The sequence below is a fragment of the Alligator sinensis genome, unplaced genomic scaffold, assembly GCF_000455745.1.
Source record: "Alligator sinensis unplaced genomic scaffold, ASM45574v1 scaffold278_1, whole genome shotgun sequence".
Classification (NCBI taxonomy): Eukaryota; Metazoa; Chordata; order Crocodylia; family Alligatoridae; genus Alligator; species Alligator sinensis.
The window spans coordinates 622,844-643,295 of record NW_005841952.1 but is presented as its reverse complement, the minus strand read 5'-3'; the positions used below and the strand labels follow the sequence as shown (position 1 = coordinate 643,295).

Sequence of the window (20,452 nt, the reverse complement as noted above, 5' to 3'; positions counted from 1 at the left end):
TCCCTTTACCTGTGTGCATGGACTCCAGATTCACCATCCTGCAAGGGGAAGGGAATCCACAGCGTGCCCAGCTTCCTGCTGCCAGCCCCAGACCTGCCCGAGGGGCTGCCAGCTTGGCCTCCCACACTGCAGCACCACCTCGTCGGCAGGGCTCAGGTCAGCTCCAAGAGCAGGGGCAGCTGCATTGCCTCCGTCCCGCCAGGCCAGGTGAGCACGCTGGGGATGGAAGAGGCCACGCCCCCACGTTGGCAATGTCCTGATGCTGGGAGCCTGGCACATGGCCCATGCAAAACGGTGAGATTTGCATATTAGTAATTCTGGGAGGGTTGAGTCCCTGCAGCATTAAAAGGGGGTGGGGTGGGAGAGGGAGCAAGGCAGCCTCAGCGAGGCGCCCACACCCCACAGCACCTGCCTGCCTGCCCGCTGCCAAGCCCGCGAGAAGGGGCTCTGCCGAGACTTGGTGCACAGCAAGTCCTAGATCCTAATCGTCCCCTGTAGGAAATGCACTGGGCTCCCGCCTGCCGCAGCACAGATAAAGGAGGCTGAGACACCTGCCTGGGCAGGCCCCAGGGAAACCACTGAGCTCCAGAGCAGGGAGGGAGCTTGCAATCTGAGAGAGGGCCCAGAAAACACAGAGACCCCAGTGCTGGGTCTGCCCATGCTGCAGGAGAGTCCGCGTGGGCCTGCCTGCGCTGCTGCCCTCAGGGCCTGGGTGGTTACGTGGAAAGCCGTGCTGGACATGGGCTCTCAGCAAATGACACCACTTGTGCAACGGGGGCAAGCTGGGCACATGGAGGTGACATGACTTATGTTACAGGGGCAGGGTACAGGGTTTGTCCTTCCTCTCCTTGACTTCCAGTCGTGGCACTCACTGCTACGCATGCCAGCACGGAAAAGATCAGCCCCTGCTGTCAGCTCCTCATGGGAGACCCCCCCTCCTGCACCATCATCTCCCTCACGCTCACACCAGCTCTCCAAGCTGAGGCGCCAGGGACCTACAGTGTCCCTCTGTGCAGGGTTCAGGGCACACTCATTCCTATAGCCCTCTGTGATCTCCCGGTATACAGATTCCCCCACACCCACCCTTGCGCACCCATGCTGCCCAAGGGGGTCCGAGGCAAGGTGTCTGCATTGGATCATGCAGGACAGTAATAGAGACAAGTTTGTTCCCAGCCAACTGTGTGGGCTCTGACCTCCCCAGGTCTCCACGCTGCTGGGAATCTCCCCCGAAATTGTTTGAGTGTTAATGCCAGGTACAAGCTATCACACATCCGTCTCTGAACCCACGCTTTCCAGCACATGCCTTTTCCCAGAGGCTGCTCTTCCTTCCTGGAAAGGCAGGTTTTCCCCCAGGGCCGGGCGGGATCGCTCTGCCCAGTGTCAAAGGCACCCCAAAATCATGGGGTTGGGAAGCGGGGAGAGAGCAGGGACGAGTCCGGGGCAGGCAGGGAGCTCCTGTGGGAGCACAAGGAAGGAGGCAAAACCCAAGGGGAGAAATCAGGAGCAGAGCAGTGTGGAGAAGTGGGACATGGAGAAGTCACCAGGGTGGGGACTTCTCAGGAGAGATTTTCCAGGCTGCGGTGACATAAGGCTCAGACGTGGCCTTGTTTTCAGGGGCTGCAATCTAAGATGTGTCTGCCCTATTGCTCTCTTGGTGGGTGCAGTGATCACTCTGGCCGGACTGGGGGCCTCTACAAGTGTGGGGGGCTGCAGCTCCAGCTGGGTGCCATAAGGGATGCTTAACCCCGAGGGGTGGGTGCTGACACAGACACACCAACTGGGGGCTTTTTCATATGCATGCAATCCCCAGCAGCATGCAATGCACCTGATTCCCTCACCTGAGGCACGTGAGCCCCTTCACTGCTAGCAGACCAGCCGCCTGGGTGACAGACATCTGCCTTCACCGCTTTCCCTAGCTCAGAGCTGCAGCTGCCACACCACCTCCCTCCTCTCCGTGGGCCCGATAGGCTGGTACACAATGCCACCTCGTGGACTGCTCACTCTGCAAAGGCTGGAAGGACTGGGGAATTCACCAAGGACTGGGGAGTTTAATCATGGAGCTGAAGTGCAGATTGGGAGCCCAGGGGAGAAACGAGCATTTGGCAAGAGAGACCAAATCGATCTGTATTGACGACAATTTTTGTTCAGCTGAACTTTAAAAGATGGTTAAGGTTCACCCTTTACAAAACCTCTCCTGGCCCCGATCACAGGGATGAAACGATTCCCTGCAGTCGCGTGGGCTCCTGGAAGACTGCATGCAGGCATGAGGGGTTGGCTGCACGGACCCAGCTGCAAAGACCAGGCCCCTTGTTATTAACTGCTCTAAATACAATTGCCCCAGTAGAGGAAAAATGCATCCCCTACAATATTTAGTTAGCTGCAGCTATGGAAATAAATGGTATGCCTAAAATAAGGCTCATCTGAGATGCTCAGGGCCTGGGGTGCCCTACTGCAGCCCTCTTCAAATGAGATTCCCTGCTTAATCCAGCTGTAGAGTTTGCTCATTATCATTTCTACAGCATCCACGGCAACTCAGAAAAGTTGCAATACAATTTTCTGGCCGTTCTCTGCCTGCAGGTTTACGGCCATAGCTCTGCTGTCGAATTCAGTAGGGGGAATTAAAAACAAAGCAAAGTAAAGTCAGGTTCCTTGATTGTAACTGTGCCTCCTGCTTTAGGGTATGTGGATCTATACATGCAGGATACATGAATAGACCAGTGTTAACTCAAACGGATGATCAGGCTCACACCTATTTGGCGTTCTTGCTCTCAGTAAATGCAACAGGCAACAATTTCCCAAGAAGGCAAGTGAGGTTGGGTACCCCAGCTTCAGTGGCCCAAGCTGGAAGTGAGGAAGTTAAGAGCCCCTGTAGTGCCCATTGATTTCCATGTAACTGTGGTGCGCAGCACCTTCTGCTTCAAAGTGTCACAGCAGGGAAGAGGAGCCACTTTTCAGTACCCCGGGCTGAAAGGGTCCTGCTGAGTCAGCGAGTCCAATCTCCCAACCATCTGTTCAAAAGAGCTGGCAAGAACATCCCCAAAGCACCTCGTAACAACCAAACCAAAACCACGGTGCCAGGAGGACAGCAAGGTCACCCTGACCTCCTCCAGGCTCTGCTTCTGACTTTCCAGTAGCTTCTTGATTTTCGCTAATGCAACTTGGTTTGGACACTAGTTTACAGCCTCATTGTAACACGTGCATTAGTTTATCATCCTCCTGTGGCCCTAATAAAAGCTTTCTTCCAAAAAATAAAAATAAAAAAAAAATGCTTGTAAATGTTAAGACCATGTACCTTCAGGGAAAGTCTTTTCTGTATTAACATACAACTATCTTTCCACCCTGAGACAGATTAGCTTTCACACTGTCCTGGAGACAGTCAGCTCTCCATTTACTGAAGATACCACTGCCAGAAATCAGCAGCTCTTTTACAGTGACATCAATGAATGACCCATCCATACTCATCATTGTGTACTCTCCATCTGCCAACATCCATTCCTCCTTTGGAGAACAATAAACCTTGGGGGATAAAGCTTGATTTACAGACAGCCGCCTTCCAGATAGGACCTCAACGCGCAAGCTGCAACATCAGCTCGGCACAGACAATAAAGATCGACTAATGCTTTTCTCTATTTATACCATTGCTTGCAGCCAAAACTTCCTTCCCCCACTTGCTGGGTGCCAATTTGTGTCCCCCGCTGCACCTGCAAATAGTTGCCTTTCAATAGGATTGTCGGCACAGGTGGGTTTTACAGGGCTTTGGCAAGAAATGTTGTGATAAATGAGCTTTATTCGTCTGTTGGACACAACCTTGGGTTTGTTTTTTGTTGGGTTTTTTTGCAAGGGGGGAGTGCAGGGGAATAATGAGAGATCCTGCAAAGTGGTGGATGACTTGGGAAGTTAAAACCTGCAGTGCGTGGGGGTTGGCTACACATTGCATACGCTGAAATGTCTCTATTGGGAAAATTGCTGTTGCAACCTTGCTACCCACCTAAGGAGAGTCCAGGGCACAGATGTCTGCCTGCTCTTCCAAGTGCAGAGCAACGAGTGCGGTGGAAACACAACCCAGCTATGCCCTCTCGTGGAACATGGCAGAACCACACGCAGCAGAGATCTCGTCTCGGACAGACTAGGACAGCGCCACGGTCCCCTTGAGATCTGTGAGGATGCTGTGGGGTGCCAAGCATCCTAAAGGGGTTTGTTAGCACTGCTAGGTGTGCCAACGTGATTCCCAGGGATTTCTAATAGGAACCAATTGTGTTAAACACATCTGATCTGCTGTGGTCTGAGTTCTTTGCAACGGATAAGTGCTCTATTATGTTTCTGTCATCAAAAAAAAAAAGGTGAAAACTCCGAGCTGATGTTTTCCAAGGGGTGACTTGAGTCTAACAAGGGGTGCCGTGCAAGGTTGAGAACGCTAGGAAGCCAGCCACCCAGCTGGACAAGTGCCATTCCCAGGCCCAGAGCCAGGAGACTTACCCGTTTGATCTCTGGAACAACACCGGAGACTGGAAATGCTGACCGTCTTTGGATGCATCTTGAAAGCCATGTGTGGGTCCAGGGGAATTTCCCTGGTTCATAAAAGGTATGTTGCAAATCCAGGAAAGCCCACTGATTTCCTGCCAGAATATGCTGCAAGAAAGCAGGCTTGGAAAGCAAAGTGGACACCTCAGCACAGGTGGTGGCAATGTCATCTACTGCTTCAGAGCAATCCCAGAGCCCAAGCCACTGCAGCCCCCTGGGGTGGTAGTGAAGGAGGATGTCTGTGCTTGGGGCAGGATGTTGGGATCTTGCCAAGTCTCTTGGGATGGGCTGAGCTTACCTTTCTGTGCCTGGTGGTTTCTCAGTCTCCCTCTCTTTCCCAGTGGCCCTGGATTTTTCCCAGCTGTGCACCATCCATCGGCCTGGAGAGGGCTGAGAGCATGGGGCCTCTAATCATGGGGGAGAGCAGCCAGATGGGTAGACGAGCTAGGCAGGTGGAAGGATGGCAGCAGAGAGATGCCTTGATGGGGACCGTGCACTTACATGAGAGGTATGCTAGGAGTCCTGGAAATATAGCCACCCTGCTGCAGAGCAAGTAGTTATGTCCTCATAGGCCATAACTGCAGTACTGCCCTGGTTGGGGGAAGGGTATAACCCTAAAAAGAGACATCCCAGGAACCCCACACAGGGAAAATAACTTCAGAGACTGCTGAGTTCATTGCCATGTGGTTAAAATGCCCTCTATGACCCCACATATTTTAACAGCAGAGCTGTGTTAGACAGTGCATTCGAGTCACTGGTGCCCTGCTCCAGCAGCACTGACCCCACAAATAAGACCAGGCTACAATCCCATCCCGGACGTGACCCTGGATTGCAACCAGGATAAAAACCTCACGAGAGCAAAAGGAACCAGCAAAAGAATAGGGCTGTGAGTTTTATGGAGACACTTGATGCTAGATCTGCTTTAAAAAAAAATCCATTTATTTACCTTAAAAATGATAAATACTTTGCTTTTAAAAAATCTTTCAAGTTTAGTCGTGGTTTTACTTCATGTCGCCATATTAAAATGTAGCCTCTCCCCGCCCTTCCCCCAATGAGATCCCTACAAAAATAGTTCTGTCAGCAAATTAAAAGAAGAAAAACCTGGAAATTATCTTTTTTTTTTTTTGTCCAAAATGCTCAAGTTTGGGCAGAAGGCACAAGAAAGAGGGTATGGAGCCAGAGGGGCTGGGGTTACAAATCGCAGCTGCTCTGGACCCTGTGGGTCTATGAAGACTGCGGTAGCCCTAACCCCACTCTCCCCCCTTCAGCTCCAACCCCTAAGACAGAGGAATGCAGTAATGACAGCCGTCAATCATAGCTTATCTTTGGAGGCCCTCCTAGTGCTTTACAAAGGAAAGCCGTCATCGTTGCCCCCATTTTACAGATGGGGAAACTGAGGCACAGTGAAGTGGTGGGATTTAGCTATGCTCACCTAGCAGGTTAGCAGCAGGGCTGGAAATAAAACCCAGGAGTACTGCATGGCAGTCCCCTGCCCTCAGCAGATCTCCGAAGCTCTGGTGCAGACCCAGTGGGGGATTGTCAACCACAGCCCCGGAGGCAGTGGATAGAAATGTGTGGACAGCTCTTTCTTAACAGGAGAGTCCCTGGGACTGCAGCCTCAACCCCAGCTTGGCTGGGTCTTAAGAACAAGCCAAACCAGAGACTCATTAAAGCTCCCTTTCTTCAAGGGGCCGGGAGGCCTCCTGGTACCTAAGCTTTCCATCTCCACCAGCCAGGGAAGAAGCTGGCAAGTGGTCGGGTGCTGTGACAGCACAGCACGCCGCCCGCTTTGGGGCCCTTGCACCTTCCTCACTTGGGGGGTTTCCCACCAAGTCCGTGGCCCCACCAGTGGCAAGTGCTGCCGTGGTGGGGCTGGGAGCCTGTGGGAAAGGGACCGGGGACAGGTCCGGAGCTGCCCTGTCCTCCGCTCACATTTTGGCTGCTGAAGTGACAGCTGAGATGGCTTCCCTTCCCCTTGAAGAGGCTCTGGGCTGGCACCGGTAAGCACAGCCATTCCCCTTCATAGTTTCATAGTTGTTAGGGGCTGGAAGGGACCTTACAGATCATCGGGTCCAGCCCCCCTGCACTTGGCCAGGAAAGACTCACCCCCAAACTGTCCCTGGTGAGCAATGCACTTGGCTCTGGGCAGCGCTGTGCTAAGATGCAGAAGCTAAGCCTGTTTTCACAGTATGAGGCAGCCTGAGGGGGTCCCAGGGAATGGGAAGAAAAGAAGCACACAGAGCCTCCATGGTCCAAGCACCTCTGCGAGCCCTCTCCCCCTCCGGGCAGTCAGCCCTGGCACACGGCCCGGAGTCATGGAGCGAGGGCGGGAGGCTGAAAAGACGCATCCCAGATAAGCTTTGCTAGGTCTCTTCATCCCAGAGGCACAGCTGCTTCTGCGGCACGTAATAGTCAAAGGTGTAGCCCTTCTGGCAGCTGCGAATGCCGCACTTGTAGGAGGAGACTTTGCCACTGGCGTCCCGGCTCCGGCAATACTTGAGCATGCAGGGGTACCACTCGATGCTCAGCGAGTAGCTGCAGATGCAGGGCTTCCAGCGGTCCGAGCACAGCTTGCAGCGCTGCAGGTCGGGCAGGTCGGCCGACTGGGGCAGGACCTCGAACATGGAGCCGTCCACCCCTGCGGGAGGAGAGAGGCAGAACAGTGCTTCAGACGGTAACATCGAGGGACAAGCTTCGTCTTGGGGACCTCTAGCATCATCCCAGTAGAGGCCGGGACTCCACATTTGGTGGAAAAACAGAGGGTGCCTACATGCCATGCACTCTGGTGGCTGCTGTCTTCTGCTGGGGGGTGACACAGGTAAGTATAGACAAGGCTCAAGTGACTCGGGGACAAGCTACCAGCCTTCTCCTCCCTCAATTACTGGTTCAGGTTCAGCCTGGGTGAGAAGTGGCTGACAGCTATGTGTGCCAGTCTGTCCCCCTGTGGAACAAATTGCAGGGCTCTGCCTGGTTCATGCTGGATACGCGTCTCCTATTGCAACAGCCGCCACTTTCGCTGGCTCCACATGTCAGAACTGAAGTAGCCACTCAATGCCAGGCAATGGGCACAAGCTTAAGTGCGGCTGGGAGGGAGACTGGCACCTGAGGCAGGTGTCTCCATACACATGGGGTATCTAAACAGCATGTGAGGCTGATGCTTTGTGACCCAGCTTATTCCCTAAGAGCCCCAGAGGGACAGTCCATCAGGCCTTGCAGACCTACTGGCAGTATCAGAGCTGCCCATGCAGGAGGGGAGAGTCTCACCTTTCTCCAGCCAAAACTTAACATCTTCTTCCCGGGTGTAAATAGCCTCCTGGGCCTCAGAGCAGACGTTGTGGATGTGAGGGCTCAGCTGGGCCCCTTTGCTGAAGTTGACAGCCACGTCCATGCTCAGGTGCTCCAGCCCACGGACCTCCTCTGCTTGCCGCACCGTTTTGGGGTTTTTCTGGGAGGAGAAAGGCACTGAGTGAATTCCCGCAGCAGTGGCAAAGCTTCTTAGTTGGTGAGGAAGAATGAGGTCTATCTGCTCCATCCTTTCCCCAGACTAGCCCTAAGGGACATCGCTGTGGCACACCACCAGAAGGTGTGCATCTAGACTGCCTTCGCATGGGATCCCATGCGGTCTCCTAAGCTGAGCAGGACAGACCCTGCACCGTGCTGGCAAGGCAACTTCTGTGCAACGCCCAGCTGCTGCTGAAGTGGTGGAGATTCAGGATGGGCCTGTGGATGGCTGGAGTCCAAGCCTCAGCGAGTGTGGCAGTGCTGCCAGCCTGGAGCCGAGGCAGATAACAGGCAGGTCTGGTTCACCGGTGGTGTTCACCACTGCCGCCCACCTCCCCACAAAATAGATCTGGGCAGCGCTGGACTGGACTAGACTGTGCAGCAGGAAGTGGTGGTCACAGCTGGGTCAGGCTGAGGCTGAGAAACTCAGCCAGATGCCTGAAAGGGGCTGGAGAGCCCTTTGCTCCAGACGGCCAGGAGATCAGTGGGCAGCAGTGGTGGGCTCAAGCACAAAGCTGTCTCATGGGGCTGCCCCTCACCTGCCGCAGCTTGGCCATGGACTCGCTGGGGATGATCTCGTTGCGGTGGAGCCTCGTGACAAAGCAGAGGGCCTGGAACTGGCTCTGGCCCCTCTCCAGCTCCCCCAGGATCAGGGCACGGAAAATCTTCACCTCCTGACCAAAAACAAAACACAAGGAGAGCACAGGTTAACGCGGTCCCGCAGCCTATGGCCTTCGACCTCAGAGGGGCAGTGTGGAGAAATGCACACCCACCCGTCCCCCATAACATCTACCACCCCTGACCCCCCATAACATCTACCCCGACCCACTCTGTCCTGTGTCACCCCATCTCAAAGGGGCTCAGGGAGGCTGACACCTAACCCTGCTCCAGCCTGAGGAACACCAGTGGATCCTTCTGCTCAAGCAACAAAACCTCCTGCCTTCAGGACCAGGAGCCAGAGGCTTGATTCTTATTACCAAAGGACCTAAAACCAGGCACGGGCAACATGGAGAAACAACCTGTATGAAACCTTAAGCCCAGGTTGTGGAAAACCTCCATCCCACAACACAGGGGACAGACAGAGTGCTGCTCAGGGGTGGTGACACATGCCCCAATTGTGCCTTGCTGGTTTTGGTTTTTGGCCAAGGATAAACCCTGACTCCAGAGGGTTTCTTGTTTCTGCCTCCAGGAAGGGGTGATTTTTTATAAAACAATGACCCTACATTTTTTCCCCCACAGTAGGGAGCCACCTCAAGATTTCCTATGTTGGATGGACCCACGTGCTTTCGCCCCTGACATGGCATAAGCTCTCCCTGCAATCCCATCTCTCTTCAAGGGGGTCACCCCTTGCACCCAGTGCCCAAACCACTTTGGAGAGCAATGCCAGGGCTTGACTCTTGAAGGGAAAAAGGGTCAGGAGCTGCTTACAGGTGCTTCTCCTTCCAGCATGCACAGATAACTTCAGATCGCCAACTCCTCTGGCTCCTTCCAACACAATGAGTTGTTAACAGCGTTATCTTTGGGTCTAACGCTTCCTGTTATTGTAACACAGCCCATCCTATGCCAGGAAACCCTGAAGTGTGACCGGAAGGACACATGCGTGTATGTGAAAGATGGAATGATTAAAAGAAAACAGACTCCGTCCGAAAATGAAGCACGAAGTTACCCAGCACTTGTAGCACCAGGGTGGGATGCCTCCATTCCTGCCCTCGACTGCCCACGCTGCACCCATCATCCCATAGAGTGCACCCTACTGAGCCTACAATAGGATGCCTCATTGCTCATCTATCACTGCCAGGCTTGGGCACCCTCCCACTCCACTGCCCACACGTGATGCATCCTCCATCTGTGTTGCATGTCGCAGGACACCCCACCCCACTTCTCCATCCCTAGTTAGATCGGGATGTGTCCACTCAAGAATGGAGCACAGGGACTAGGCTGAAGCATTCAGTGCTGACAGCAACAGCAAGGTCCTCAGGGGAAACAGGACAAATCTAGAGAGCAGTGAGTGTGTCGGGTAAGGACAGGGTGGGAGGGGGAAAGAGGTCTGAGTCAGTGGAAAATGGAAAAGAGACCAACCGGACACAAGTGCAGGGGAAGTGATATTGCGATGGTACAAATGGTTCACAGGGAAGAGTCCAGCTCCCGGTCATACTTGGAGGAGGGTAAAAGAGGAACATGAGTCACAGGGACATGCTTCATTTACAGACACCGCGGCCCTGCCGTTCCAGAGCTACTCATTCATCACAGCAGACCCCAATCTCAGACGGGCCATTTCAGATGATTGTTTTTTTTCCACGAATGGAGCAAAGCAATAGGGAGGAGACAGCTTTGTTGGCATGTGCTGAGAAGAAGTCCCGCATTGCTCCTGTGACACAAACCACCTCCAAGCAGAGGGTGTAGGATTCTTGCAGGGTCACCGAGACAAAACCAAGCCCTGCTGGCCGCACTGCACTTCCAGACCTATCACGTTAGTGTCGCTGTAAAAAGTCGGGAACTCAAAGCCTCTAGTAACACCTTGAGCAACAGGATTACAGTAGGCAAATCAAACAAAGTTAGCTATACAGGGGCCATGAATCACAGTGCCTGAATAAATCACCCCTGAGCAGAACTAGGCATAGAAAACAAAAGCATGTGACCCTCTCCTAGGCAGAGAACACCTGCTGAAAAGAGTATTTGCTGCTTGGCTGTGGTTTTAACCCTGTGCATATTGCTTTGCGATCTCCAAGACCTCCACACCCCAGCTGGTGCATCTCGACACTTCCCACAGGTTTGCCATCCTGCCCGAGTTAGGGCCGCAATTCCCCCGTGCCCAGGGACTGGCCCGCTTCCCCCAGCAAATCACAACATCTTCATTTAGCAACCGTGGTGACACTAAAGGAACGGCCAAATTCTGCTCTCGTGGACTATGCTGCATAGCCGGAAGAAAACGCTCAAAGTTAGCTCGGTGTGCTCACCGCAGACGTATCTCAGTTTAACAGAGGCCACGAGATTAAAATTTGCCCCCAAGATTAAGATAGTAAAGCTTATGCCTTCCCAAATACAGTCATCATCTAATGATGTCTCTCCGTAGGGCTGAGATTCTCCCCCTATTGCTGGAAATCTGCACTGACGTTGCCCTTGGTGTTGACAGTAAACCCAAGGAAGGAGAAAGACTGAGTAGGCCGGGGACACAACACACCCACTATCCACCTTTTGCTCACTCTGAGCAGATAGTAGGGCTTCAGACAATGATCTCTTTTCTCTGGAGCTTCCCCACAGAGTAGCTGCAACCAGGAGGAGATTCGGTCTGGGTTGCCCTAAGAACTTGAGACGCAACGAGTTTGCTTCCTGTGAAGATCTGCCATGGAGAAAACACTGAGTGGGACCCGCACAAGCCCAGTAAAGACTGGAAGATCCTCCTCACAAAGCCCAGGGATGTCAGCTCACATCCTTACTGCAGACGGGGATGTTTCAATGCGCCATGCTCTGTCAAGCTCAGCAAGACAGGTAAGAAACTTCCTCCACCCTTGCCATAACTGCATCCTCATTTCCACATGTCCCATGAACTCCCTACTGACACATCCATGTTCTGCTCAGTCCTGCGAGCAGACAGCCGTTCCTTCCAGGACTAGCTGATGGAAGGACAAACACATCTGAAACCATATCCTGCTCCTTCACGCTATGTGCAAGCTGAGAAGCACCTTTTTCCTCCAAGTTGCTATCTTTGCGTTGTAATCATAGCCCTACCCGGGGCAGCTGGTCACAGCTTCCAGCCATCGTTAACTAAAAATACCATGGGGCAGGATGACAGTGTAAATCTTCACCTCATCTGCAAGTTGCTAACGAACGGCAGCTCTTCTCTTCCCCTCCCCTGCAGCTCTCAGTCCGCAGCCAAAACTTTTCACAAGCATTGCAAAGCTCAGCTCTCCAGCTATCGTTCCAGGAAAGCTGCAATCTTGATTTTGTGAAGATGCTTTCCCTCTCGCTACTACTGGCAACACAATTTGGGCAGCAGCAGGCCAGCAACAAGTGGCTTATCTCTGCACTGGACGGACGGCAAAGCGGAGATGAAATGAATACGCTTTCAGGCTAAAAGGGACCCATGCTGATCACTGAGTGCTGGCAGCCAGCTATGAAGTCAAAGCCCAACTTGGGAAACTAGTTACTCCAGGGAGGATTCACAAGAAGAAAAAAAAAGCATTGTCCTGCAAACAAAAGAAAAAGCTCCCTGGGCCTACATTAAGCAGCAAAAGCTCTACTGACTTCATTGTCACCGTGCTGGCATGTGACAGGAGGATGTGGCTCTTGTGTTTCACATCCTCCCCATTTGAGGGGAATGACCAACTCCAGTAAGGAACTGGGGGTTGGGGTGTGTGGGGACCAAATAAACTCCTGAGAAGGAGGTGCAAGGGGATAAAAAGGTCTCCATTTTTAAGGAAAATCCAGGGTTTACAGTCCAAGGGACAGGACTAGTTCTCGGAGACAGAGGAACATTTCACGGCTGGACCGCCAGAGTAAATGCAGCTCAGGCTGCTAACGTACAGCCTGGAACGGCTTGGTGCCTCGTGCGAGATGCTTGCAACCCTGCTGCGAGCATTTGCAGAAAGCTTCCCATGCTCTGGACACTATCTGACACCTCCGCAGGGAGTGAACGTGGAAGAGGAGGTTATTCCAGGTCAAGACAGAGACACATTGGCAGGCCGGTGTGCAAGGAAAAGGGACAGAAATCTGACAGGGATGTTTTTTCTTTGCTGCATCTGTTCTGAGACTCTCTGCCCACATTCCCCCGGACGGTTCATTTGGCATCGTTCACAAGGGCTATGCTCACTTACCCCGTGACTCATGGTGTCACGGAGGGAGCATTTCCCCAGAAGAGGCATGAAATCCTGTTACTTCCTTTGGAGTCCACCCAAGAACACTGCGGTGAAAAGTGACCTCCGTGGGGGAGTGGGCAGAAGCCATAGCTCAGTGCGTTAGCCAGCAGGAGTCATGCCAAGCTATGGAGAAGACTTCCCTCCTTTTAGACTTCCCTTCTACGGCAGGCCTACGATCGGTCTCATGTGGTTTGGGAAGAGACCCTCCTTTCCATCTACAGCAAAACCCTGGCTTCCTTTTCCGCAAGGCTCTGAGCAGCGTCCTCTCGAGGAACATCATCTACGTTAGAGCATATATCCCTGCAGCTTACTCACCGCCCTCCCTCCCACGTGCAGAAAACAAAGGCAGTGGAATTTGGGGCACATCTGGAGAGAGCTGAAAGAACAGCTGCAGATTGGGATGCGATTCTTTCCCATGGCCAGAGCAGGGATTTTGCTGGATGCATCTTATTAAGTGAAAAATGAGCCAGAGGAGTAGGGAAGAAGGAGGACGTATCCTATTGCTTTCGCCTACAAACCCCGTCATTGTCTTCAGTCTACTGGCTTGATTAGCAACCCAGCAGGCCTGGGGGATAGGCAGGCCTGAAGCAGCTCAGAATTGCTTTACAGGCTCACCAGGAGCTAAAGGCTGCTGGGGGCTTTTGGTTCTTATACAGCGCCATTTGAAACCATGTTTTTCAAAATTAAAATCGACCCCTTAGCCGAGGGAGCAACGATCTTTCCTCCACGAGCCTGGAATGATGAGCGAGAGGGTCCGACTGAAACGGCTCAAGAACGGAGGGTGGAAACTGCAGAGAAGAAAAACATGGTCAATAATTTCAATTTGACTGGGTGGGGGGGCAGAGGTAGGAAGGAGAGGGAAGTAATGATATTTTCACAGGAATATTTAGGAAACCGACCATTTCTCATAGCTCTCCTAAAGAAGGTCTTGCTGAAATGTGGCACCATCGGAGCAGCCCAAACCTTCAACCGAGTCACATCGGTTTATGCCAGCTGGTTTCGATCCAAAGTCTTCGTTGCGCTTCCTGCGACGTTACAAGGCCGAGCAAGTATCAGACGGATCAAACTGCAGACCAGCCAGTTCCTCAGCTCCGCCAGGCTCGGTAGTTCCATACAAAACACTTCTTTTTAAATCACTTCAAATCCTCAGATCCTCAGCTTTTCAAAAAACACACAAACCAAAAAAAAGTGGGAATCCACATTTTTCACCAGACAGTCAGATCCAAAGGCTCTACTGTCTGCGTGGAAGGGATCAGGAAACATTCTCCATCTGGAAGCAAGTTTTGCAGCAATACGAAGATATCGAGGAAGAGCAGAAGTCGACATGCTCACACAGCCATCTCCTCCTAGCGGCTGGTTCCCACTGCTTCGGACTGACAGACGGGAGCATTGTGCTGAAGTGGCAGAAGCTCATAAGTCAGCACTGGTGATTAAAGCCCCGTGATTAGCCCTGCCGTGGCTGTTACGCAAGCATGCATGGACACCTCTGAGAGAGGGCACATGCTTCTCTGTGTTTAAGAGCTGCACTGCCATGTTCAGCGAGAAACGTACAATTTCACTGAACCCGCTGGAACGGGGAGCTGTAGGTTTCAAGTCAGTTTAGCCGTGACTCTCAGAAAGCAGGGTTGAGGGGATTGCATTTTAGCAGCCTGGATTAGCTACTAGACAGACTTAGTCCCCATGGCATCAAAGGGGGCAAATGCACCCCGGGACAGGGTCATGTGTGCATGGTATCAGCTTTTGCAGACTTTCCACCGAGCTGGCTGCAGCGCTAAGGTCAATGCCTCCTGGTTGGGAGTCCAGAGGCAGGGGCACCTGCTCTTCCAGATCCTGCCTCACCTCCTCCAGTGGGAACCATCCTCCGACACTCGCTCCCAGGCTCCTCTGAAGCTGCTCTTGCATTTCCCTGTGTGCACCTTACCTCTATTTCCTCTGCTCCAGGCTCATTCCCATCACACCAGAGCATCTGACCCGGTGCTGTGGCTGGGCCAATCTAAATATTTATCTACCCGGCTCCGTGCACTCAGTGATTTATGGGCTGAGGAGTCCACATGGCTGGAGCCCGCGGAGGTGGAAGGCCTCAGGGATGGATCCCCGCTAGGATCTTCATGAAAGGGGTCCTTAGATGGGAGACAGACACATGGGTGGAAGGGATGGGCCTGCAGAAGAGGGGTAAGGGGAAACTTTGCAGGAGGGGAAGAAGGGAGAAGAGGGGCTTCCCAGATAAACTGCATGGGTTGTTAAAACAGTGAAGTCGGAGCTTTATTTAAAACAAGCCATAGCTTCTCCGCCAGCCCCACTGGTCTCTTTGTTTCACAGAGCAAAGTCTATGCCCTGCATCTCCTCAGCACTGAACCCGAGGCATCAGGCTAATGTGCCGAGGACCCCTGCTCCTTGGCCAGGGATGCTGCAGGGGGGTGCTGGCCCGGTGTGAATTACCTTGAACCCTGGGCTTTATGCCCGCTGTTGTAAGGAACAGCATGACAGCAAGACTGCTCTGAGCAGTGATGGGCTCTTCCTTTCAGAAAGCCCTTACGCCTCTCTCCGCTGTCTACACAAGGTCACTGGGAGAACCAGATGCCACAGTTCGGCTGCCCGCAGCTTGCTGGTTCTGCAGCTCATTCCCAACGAATGCAACCACGACTCTGCTGTCCGGTTGCCTAAAGGAAATGAGCTCTGGAAGGCAAGCGGCTGGCTCAAGACGATGCTGGCAGGAAAGAGGAAGCGCTTGCAAGAGCTGGCCAAGATGCTGCCTCCACTCCCATTGCAAGTCCTATTCATCCAAGTGGTGGGGAGCCGCGGGATCCTGCCTGACTCCTCTCTCAGGGTGGATGGCCAAGTAGTGCCAGGCTCCAAAAATGCCACCTAGTTTGGAAACTTTGGTTTTTCCTCCAGAGGGAAGGACTTGGCCACAGAATCCAGGCTCCTGCTGCCTCCACATCGGGTTACTGGACCTCACCGTGCAAGAGGGAACAATGCGCAGACTCTAGCTGGTACGCAACGCGTCTGCCCACCTTCTCCAGGGTGAGCTCATCAGACTGACATCCAAGCTCCTCCACTGGTTTCCAGGCTGCTTCCACTGCCAGTTTGAGGATTTGCCCATCCTTTTCAACACAATAAACAGATCAAGATTTATGTACCTTAAGGCATGCCCGGTAGAAGTGCAAGCAATGGCGGCTTTCGACATGGCCAAGGTGCCCAAACTTGCCCAGAATCCCTCTTTTCTTCCCCAGCCCTTCCTAAACTTCTCTACCTCCCTGCTCTGCCCATCATATCATAAGGGGGAGGTGGGTATCCAAGCTCATCCCACCAAGAGTCAGTCGGTCCTGCCGGAAGCAGCAAGGTGAGTCAGTGCCGAGCAGGTTCTTGGCCAAACCAACGAAGGAGCTGGGATTTCTGTACCGCTTCCCGGCAGAGAACAAGCCCCAGCACGACCTCTGAGCCTCAGCAGCACGGGGACTTTGCATTAACCCTTCAAGAGGATGTTGGCAAACGGGGCCCTGACCCACATTCGTGCAGCGAGTACAGTTGCAGCTATTGTTCAGCTTTTGGCTTCACGTTGCCTGGCGGAGCTGAGGAACAGGCCGTTCTGCAGCACCTCTCTGACTGCCGAGGCAAAACCGCATCCTACCCTCCTCTCGTGGGAGAGGGATGAATTCAGGGCACCTGGCTCCCCTCAGGGCCAGGGGCTTGCATCTGCAGACCTAGGGGACTAGGAGCATAGAGGAACCGTCCTGGGAAAGAATTCAGCGTCCTCATGCCCCATGCCGGCCGTCTCCGTCTCCTGCTGGGCCTGTGTTTTAGGACAAGAGGACAATTCAGCCTCTGTTTTTAGGCCTTTCCCAGTTGGGAATCAAGATCATGTGTGGTCTCACTCTTACGTCCATGTTGAGTGGAATAAACCAGTTCCCAAGAAAATAAATCTTGGAGGGAAGCGCTAGTTCACTGCCAACTCCCACCTCCGCCCGCCTGCCAGGCGCCTTCCTTCAAGGACGTGGCTGCCGTCAAGGCCCTGAATTTTGTCCTTGGAGGCATGCAGTCAGCTCCCGCTCAGTGGTGGAGGTGGAAGGGGTGGGAGCTTGCACATGTGGAGGAGGAGGGTGGGATGTTCAATGGTTAGGGCATCCATGAGGGACGTGGCTCCTGTTTCCTGCTGTGCCAGGTGTCCTCTGGGATCCAGGGTACTTAGGGGTTGCCTAGATGCAGTTTTCTGTGAGAAACTTCTTAAGGGGGGGAACAAAGGGGGGCAAAGAGAGCTTCAGCAACTACAACAGGCCCAGCTGCCCAAGTGCAGCCAGCTGCTGCCTCTGAGCACGGGTCCTGCCAGCACCACGATGTCACTTAGGTGCGACCCTTTTCTCTCTGTCCTACTGAACTCTGCCAACAACTTCTCCCCATATGCTCCAAAACTTCAGGATCAAGACACTTAGATCACAGCAGCAATGAAGGCCAGATGATGCTACATGTGGGCATCCTTTACCTAACAAATTCCCTTCCACTGCAAGGCCCGAGGAACTGGTGATGTCCTGGGTTTCTCTTGCTCTCTTCCCTTGGTACAGTATAGACTGAAGCCTTGGGTTTTTCTGGACTAGAAACCCTACATTTTCTATATCACCAGGGGTATTTTGTGCCTGGTGGGGCCAGACAGGAAGTTCTTCTGGATCCTACTGGACTTAACTTCCATTATGCAGTTGTTACAGATTGCAGGAGATTGGACTTGCTGGTCCAGGTGGTCCCTTCCAGTTCTCTACGTATCCAAGATTGATGCAAAAAGCAGATTTGGGCTGGTGCCGTGCTAAAGTGATGTTTTCCGTCCATCACATCCTCCAACTGGAATGGAGTAACTGAGCTGTACAAAGCCCTCGCTTGTTATGGAAAGTTGGATTATTGCTTCAGAGCTCTTGGCATGGGTGAATAAATAAATAATGCCGAGCACTTACGCAGAGCTTTAGATTTTCAAATCGTTTTATGCACCATGAAGGCAGGCTCACCACGACACTCTTGCGAGGCACTGGAAACAAAGTTAGTGCTTCATGGAGGAGGACATTTTGGCAAGCCCCCATTTTCAAGTAACTTTTAGCGCTTGGTGCGAGACCCTTGGTGCCCACCCGTTTGAGGTGCCAGGCACCCAGAACTCCTAATAGCATTGATAAAAGCTGTAGACAGTCAACACCCCTAGAAAAAAATCAACCTTGTACTACCTCCCGCTAAGCCTTCAAGTGGCGGGTGGGGGCTACTTCTGCAACTGGAGTCCAAGTGACTTGCTCGTGGCTGTACAACGAGACAGTAGCAAAGCCAGGATTAGAAACTTGGGAGTCCTAGCTTGCAAATCCTGTGCTCAGCTCACCAGGTCAACACCAAGCATGGCATACCAAAGTACCCAAACAATCCTTGACCTTGGAAAGATCAGATCCATTAAAACCACCGCGTTCTTAAGTGGAATCGCTCTACAGGGGAACAGACAACTCAATAGTCTACTACAGTGCCCCCCTCAAAAACTTCAAATGCTTAGAAAATACACACTTCAATAATGCAAAATTAAATGTTGGCAAATGCAATATCAGAGGGAGCCCTGCAGAGAACTTGGTTCCGAATTTCCAGAGTTCCTGATTATCTCTACTAAATCACTTGATTTCCTCCTGTGGAGAGAGTTAAAAAGCCTTCTATTATCTCCCAGTAACTTGCAGGGATTTGGTTCTTCTGTCCTACCACACAGTCTTAGGGCACTGAGAGGAAGCCTTTGAAAAGCACACCCTGGGATGGCACTGCCCAGTTTCTTGGTTTGTGCTGCTGAAATCCCACCTGTGAAGAAGCCAACTGCAGAGATCTTTGTGCACAAATGTCCTGGGAGCATGCAAGACAAAAAATGGGGAAATCATTCAGAGAGGTTGCCAGTCACAGCCGAGGACACAGGCGATTATAGCTCAATGCTTCTAAGGGAAAATGAAGCAGGCAGGCACGCTAGGGATTAGAGCAGTTCTGTTTATTCCCCCTCTTCACATGCTTGCTGTTTGCAGTTGTAGGGGAGCAAGGGAGCAGCAGATGCCCGAGTCCTGGTGTCCAGCTGCCTAACTGCTCCATCTTTCACCTGGGCACGCGTGTCCACATGTCCAGGAAGAACACCAGACTCGCCAGACCAGATCTGACCCGAGCCATGAGCCCAGGATCTCACCCCCAACTATGGCCAGCGCCTTCTGAGGTAGGTGCAAGAACCTAGCAGCGGGCAGATGGGATAATGTACCTCCTGCATTACACCTCCGTCTGGCTGGAAATTGGCTTTTGACCCAACACACTTCAAAATGCCAGAGGCCTTAGCTACGTCCCTTCTGACACTCCCAAAGGGAGAAAGACCCTCCCTTCAATTCTGGCAGTCTGGGTTTCCATACACAATACATGCATCAGCTATTCCCCATTTATAGCATCCCTGGTGCTGAGGCCTCTATATTCAACCCCAGCATAAACAGCAGCAGCTCTTTTAGCAGCAATGCAACATGCTGAAGCTACTGGCACCACAAAGGTTAAGTATTCAGCCCTCTCTGCGCCCAGCCCCATACACAATTTTTCTCAGTAATTATAAGAAAAATAAATCACTTATGTCAACTTGGGTATTAACCACCCACCCCGCTTGCTGGCCAGAGGGTGGGAATGCAGTCCCTATTGCGAAGAGGCTGCCAAAGAGTTTAGATTCAACAATATGGAGTGAGGAGTGGTTTGGCTTTTTGTTGTTGTTGTTGGTAAAACAGCAAACAGCCGTTTGATAAAACCGAAGAGAAACGTAATCCCAATGTTACTTTCCAACACAACAAAAGGAGGGGTGCTAATCTCTTAACTCTCATCCAGCACTGAACACCCCAGGCAGGGAAGATAGTGCACAATAGACGAGATACACTTTGGATTTAAAAGGACTTTACACCCAGAGCTTGTACAGTGGTTTACAGAGGTGGGTAACGCTTTTTATGGCAGGGGAAACTGAGGCACAGAACAGGGTAGGCACGTCCTCAGTATCCCCAGCAGGTGAGTGCTGCAGCTAGAAAGCCCCAAAGCCCGATCCAGCCGCTCCGGAGACCTGGAGGGCGAAGCTCACTGCAGTCAGGAGGCAGCGTGGGAACACGAGTGATAACATCTTCCCACCTCCCACGCTCTGGGATGCTCTGTGGAGGGCACATCCCCAGATAAGTCGCAGCTGCCCCAGGGCTGCTCTAACTCCCTGGTGCTACAGCTGACAGGCAGCTCCGCCAGCACTGCTGGCATGCGGAGCGCTCTTCCCCAGCTGCTCACCATGTGCTGCTCTTTGAAGGGGGGTCTCCCGAGTGTCCCTGGGCATCAGGGTCTGGATTCTGCTCCGAGATGGATGAAATGCAAGTAGCACATGGCAGTGGCGAGACAGCGAGGGGATTTTTTGAAGTCCTCTGGCAGTTTCAGCTCTCCTCGGGTGAGAACAGCCCCACCCTGCAGAGAGGGCCATGGCAAGGCTGTAGGCACCACTCGAGCTCCACTCCAGTCCTTGAAAACAGAGCTCAAGTGCAATTAAGTGGAGCCGTGGGGTGAATTCCAGCCAAGTAACACAGGGAAAG

At 52.7% G+C, this 20,452-nt stretch overlaps 2 protein-coding genes across 2 annotated transcripts in view; both read right to left on the bottom strand.

The window, feature by feature from the left end:
• POU2F3 (POU class 2 homeobox 3) overlaps positions 1–205 on the bottom strand; it is a 45,764-nt gene extending 45,559 nt beyond the window's left edge. The window contains exon 1 of the mRNA XM_025199976.1: positions 10–205. Within this exon, the coding sequence (XP_025055761.1) occupies positions 10–37 (28 nt within the window). The 5' untranslated portion in view covers positions 38–205. The remainder of the gene's footprint in view (positions 1–9) is intronic.
• A 5,232-nt stretch (positions 206–5,437) lies between these two features.
• OAF (out at first homolog) overlaps positions 5,438–20,452 on the bottom strand; it is a gene marked incomplete at its 5' end in the record, with an annotated part of 20,287 nt that continues 5,272 nt past the window's right edge. The window contains 4 exons of the mRNA XM_025200011.1: positions 5,438–7,159; positions 7,786–7,966; positions 8,562–8,696; positions 18,681–18,722. Of these exons, the coding sequence (XP_025055796.1) occupies positions 6,885–7,159; positions 7,786–7,966; positions 8,562–8,696; positions 18,681–18,722 (633 nt within the window). The remainder of the gene's footprint in view (positions 7,160–7,785; positions 7,967–8,561; positions 8,697–18,680; positions 18,723–20,452) is intronic.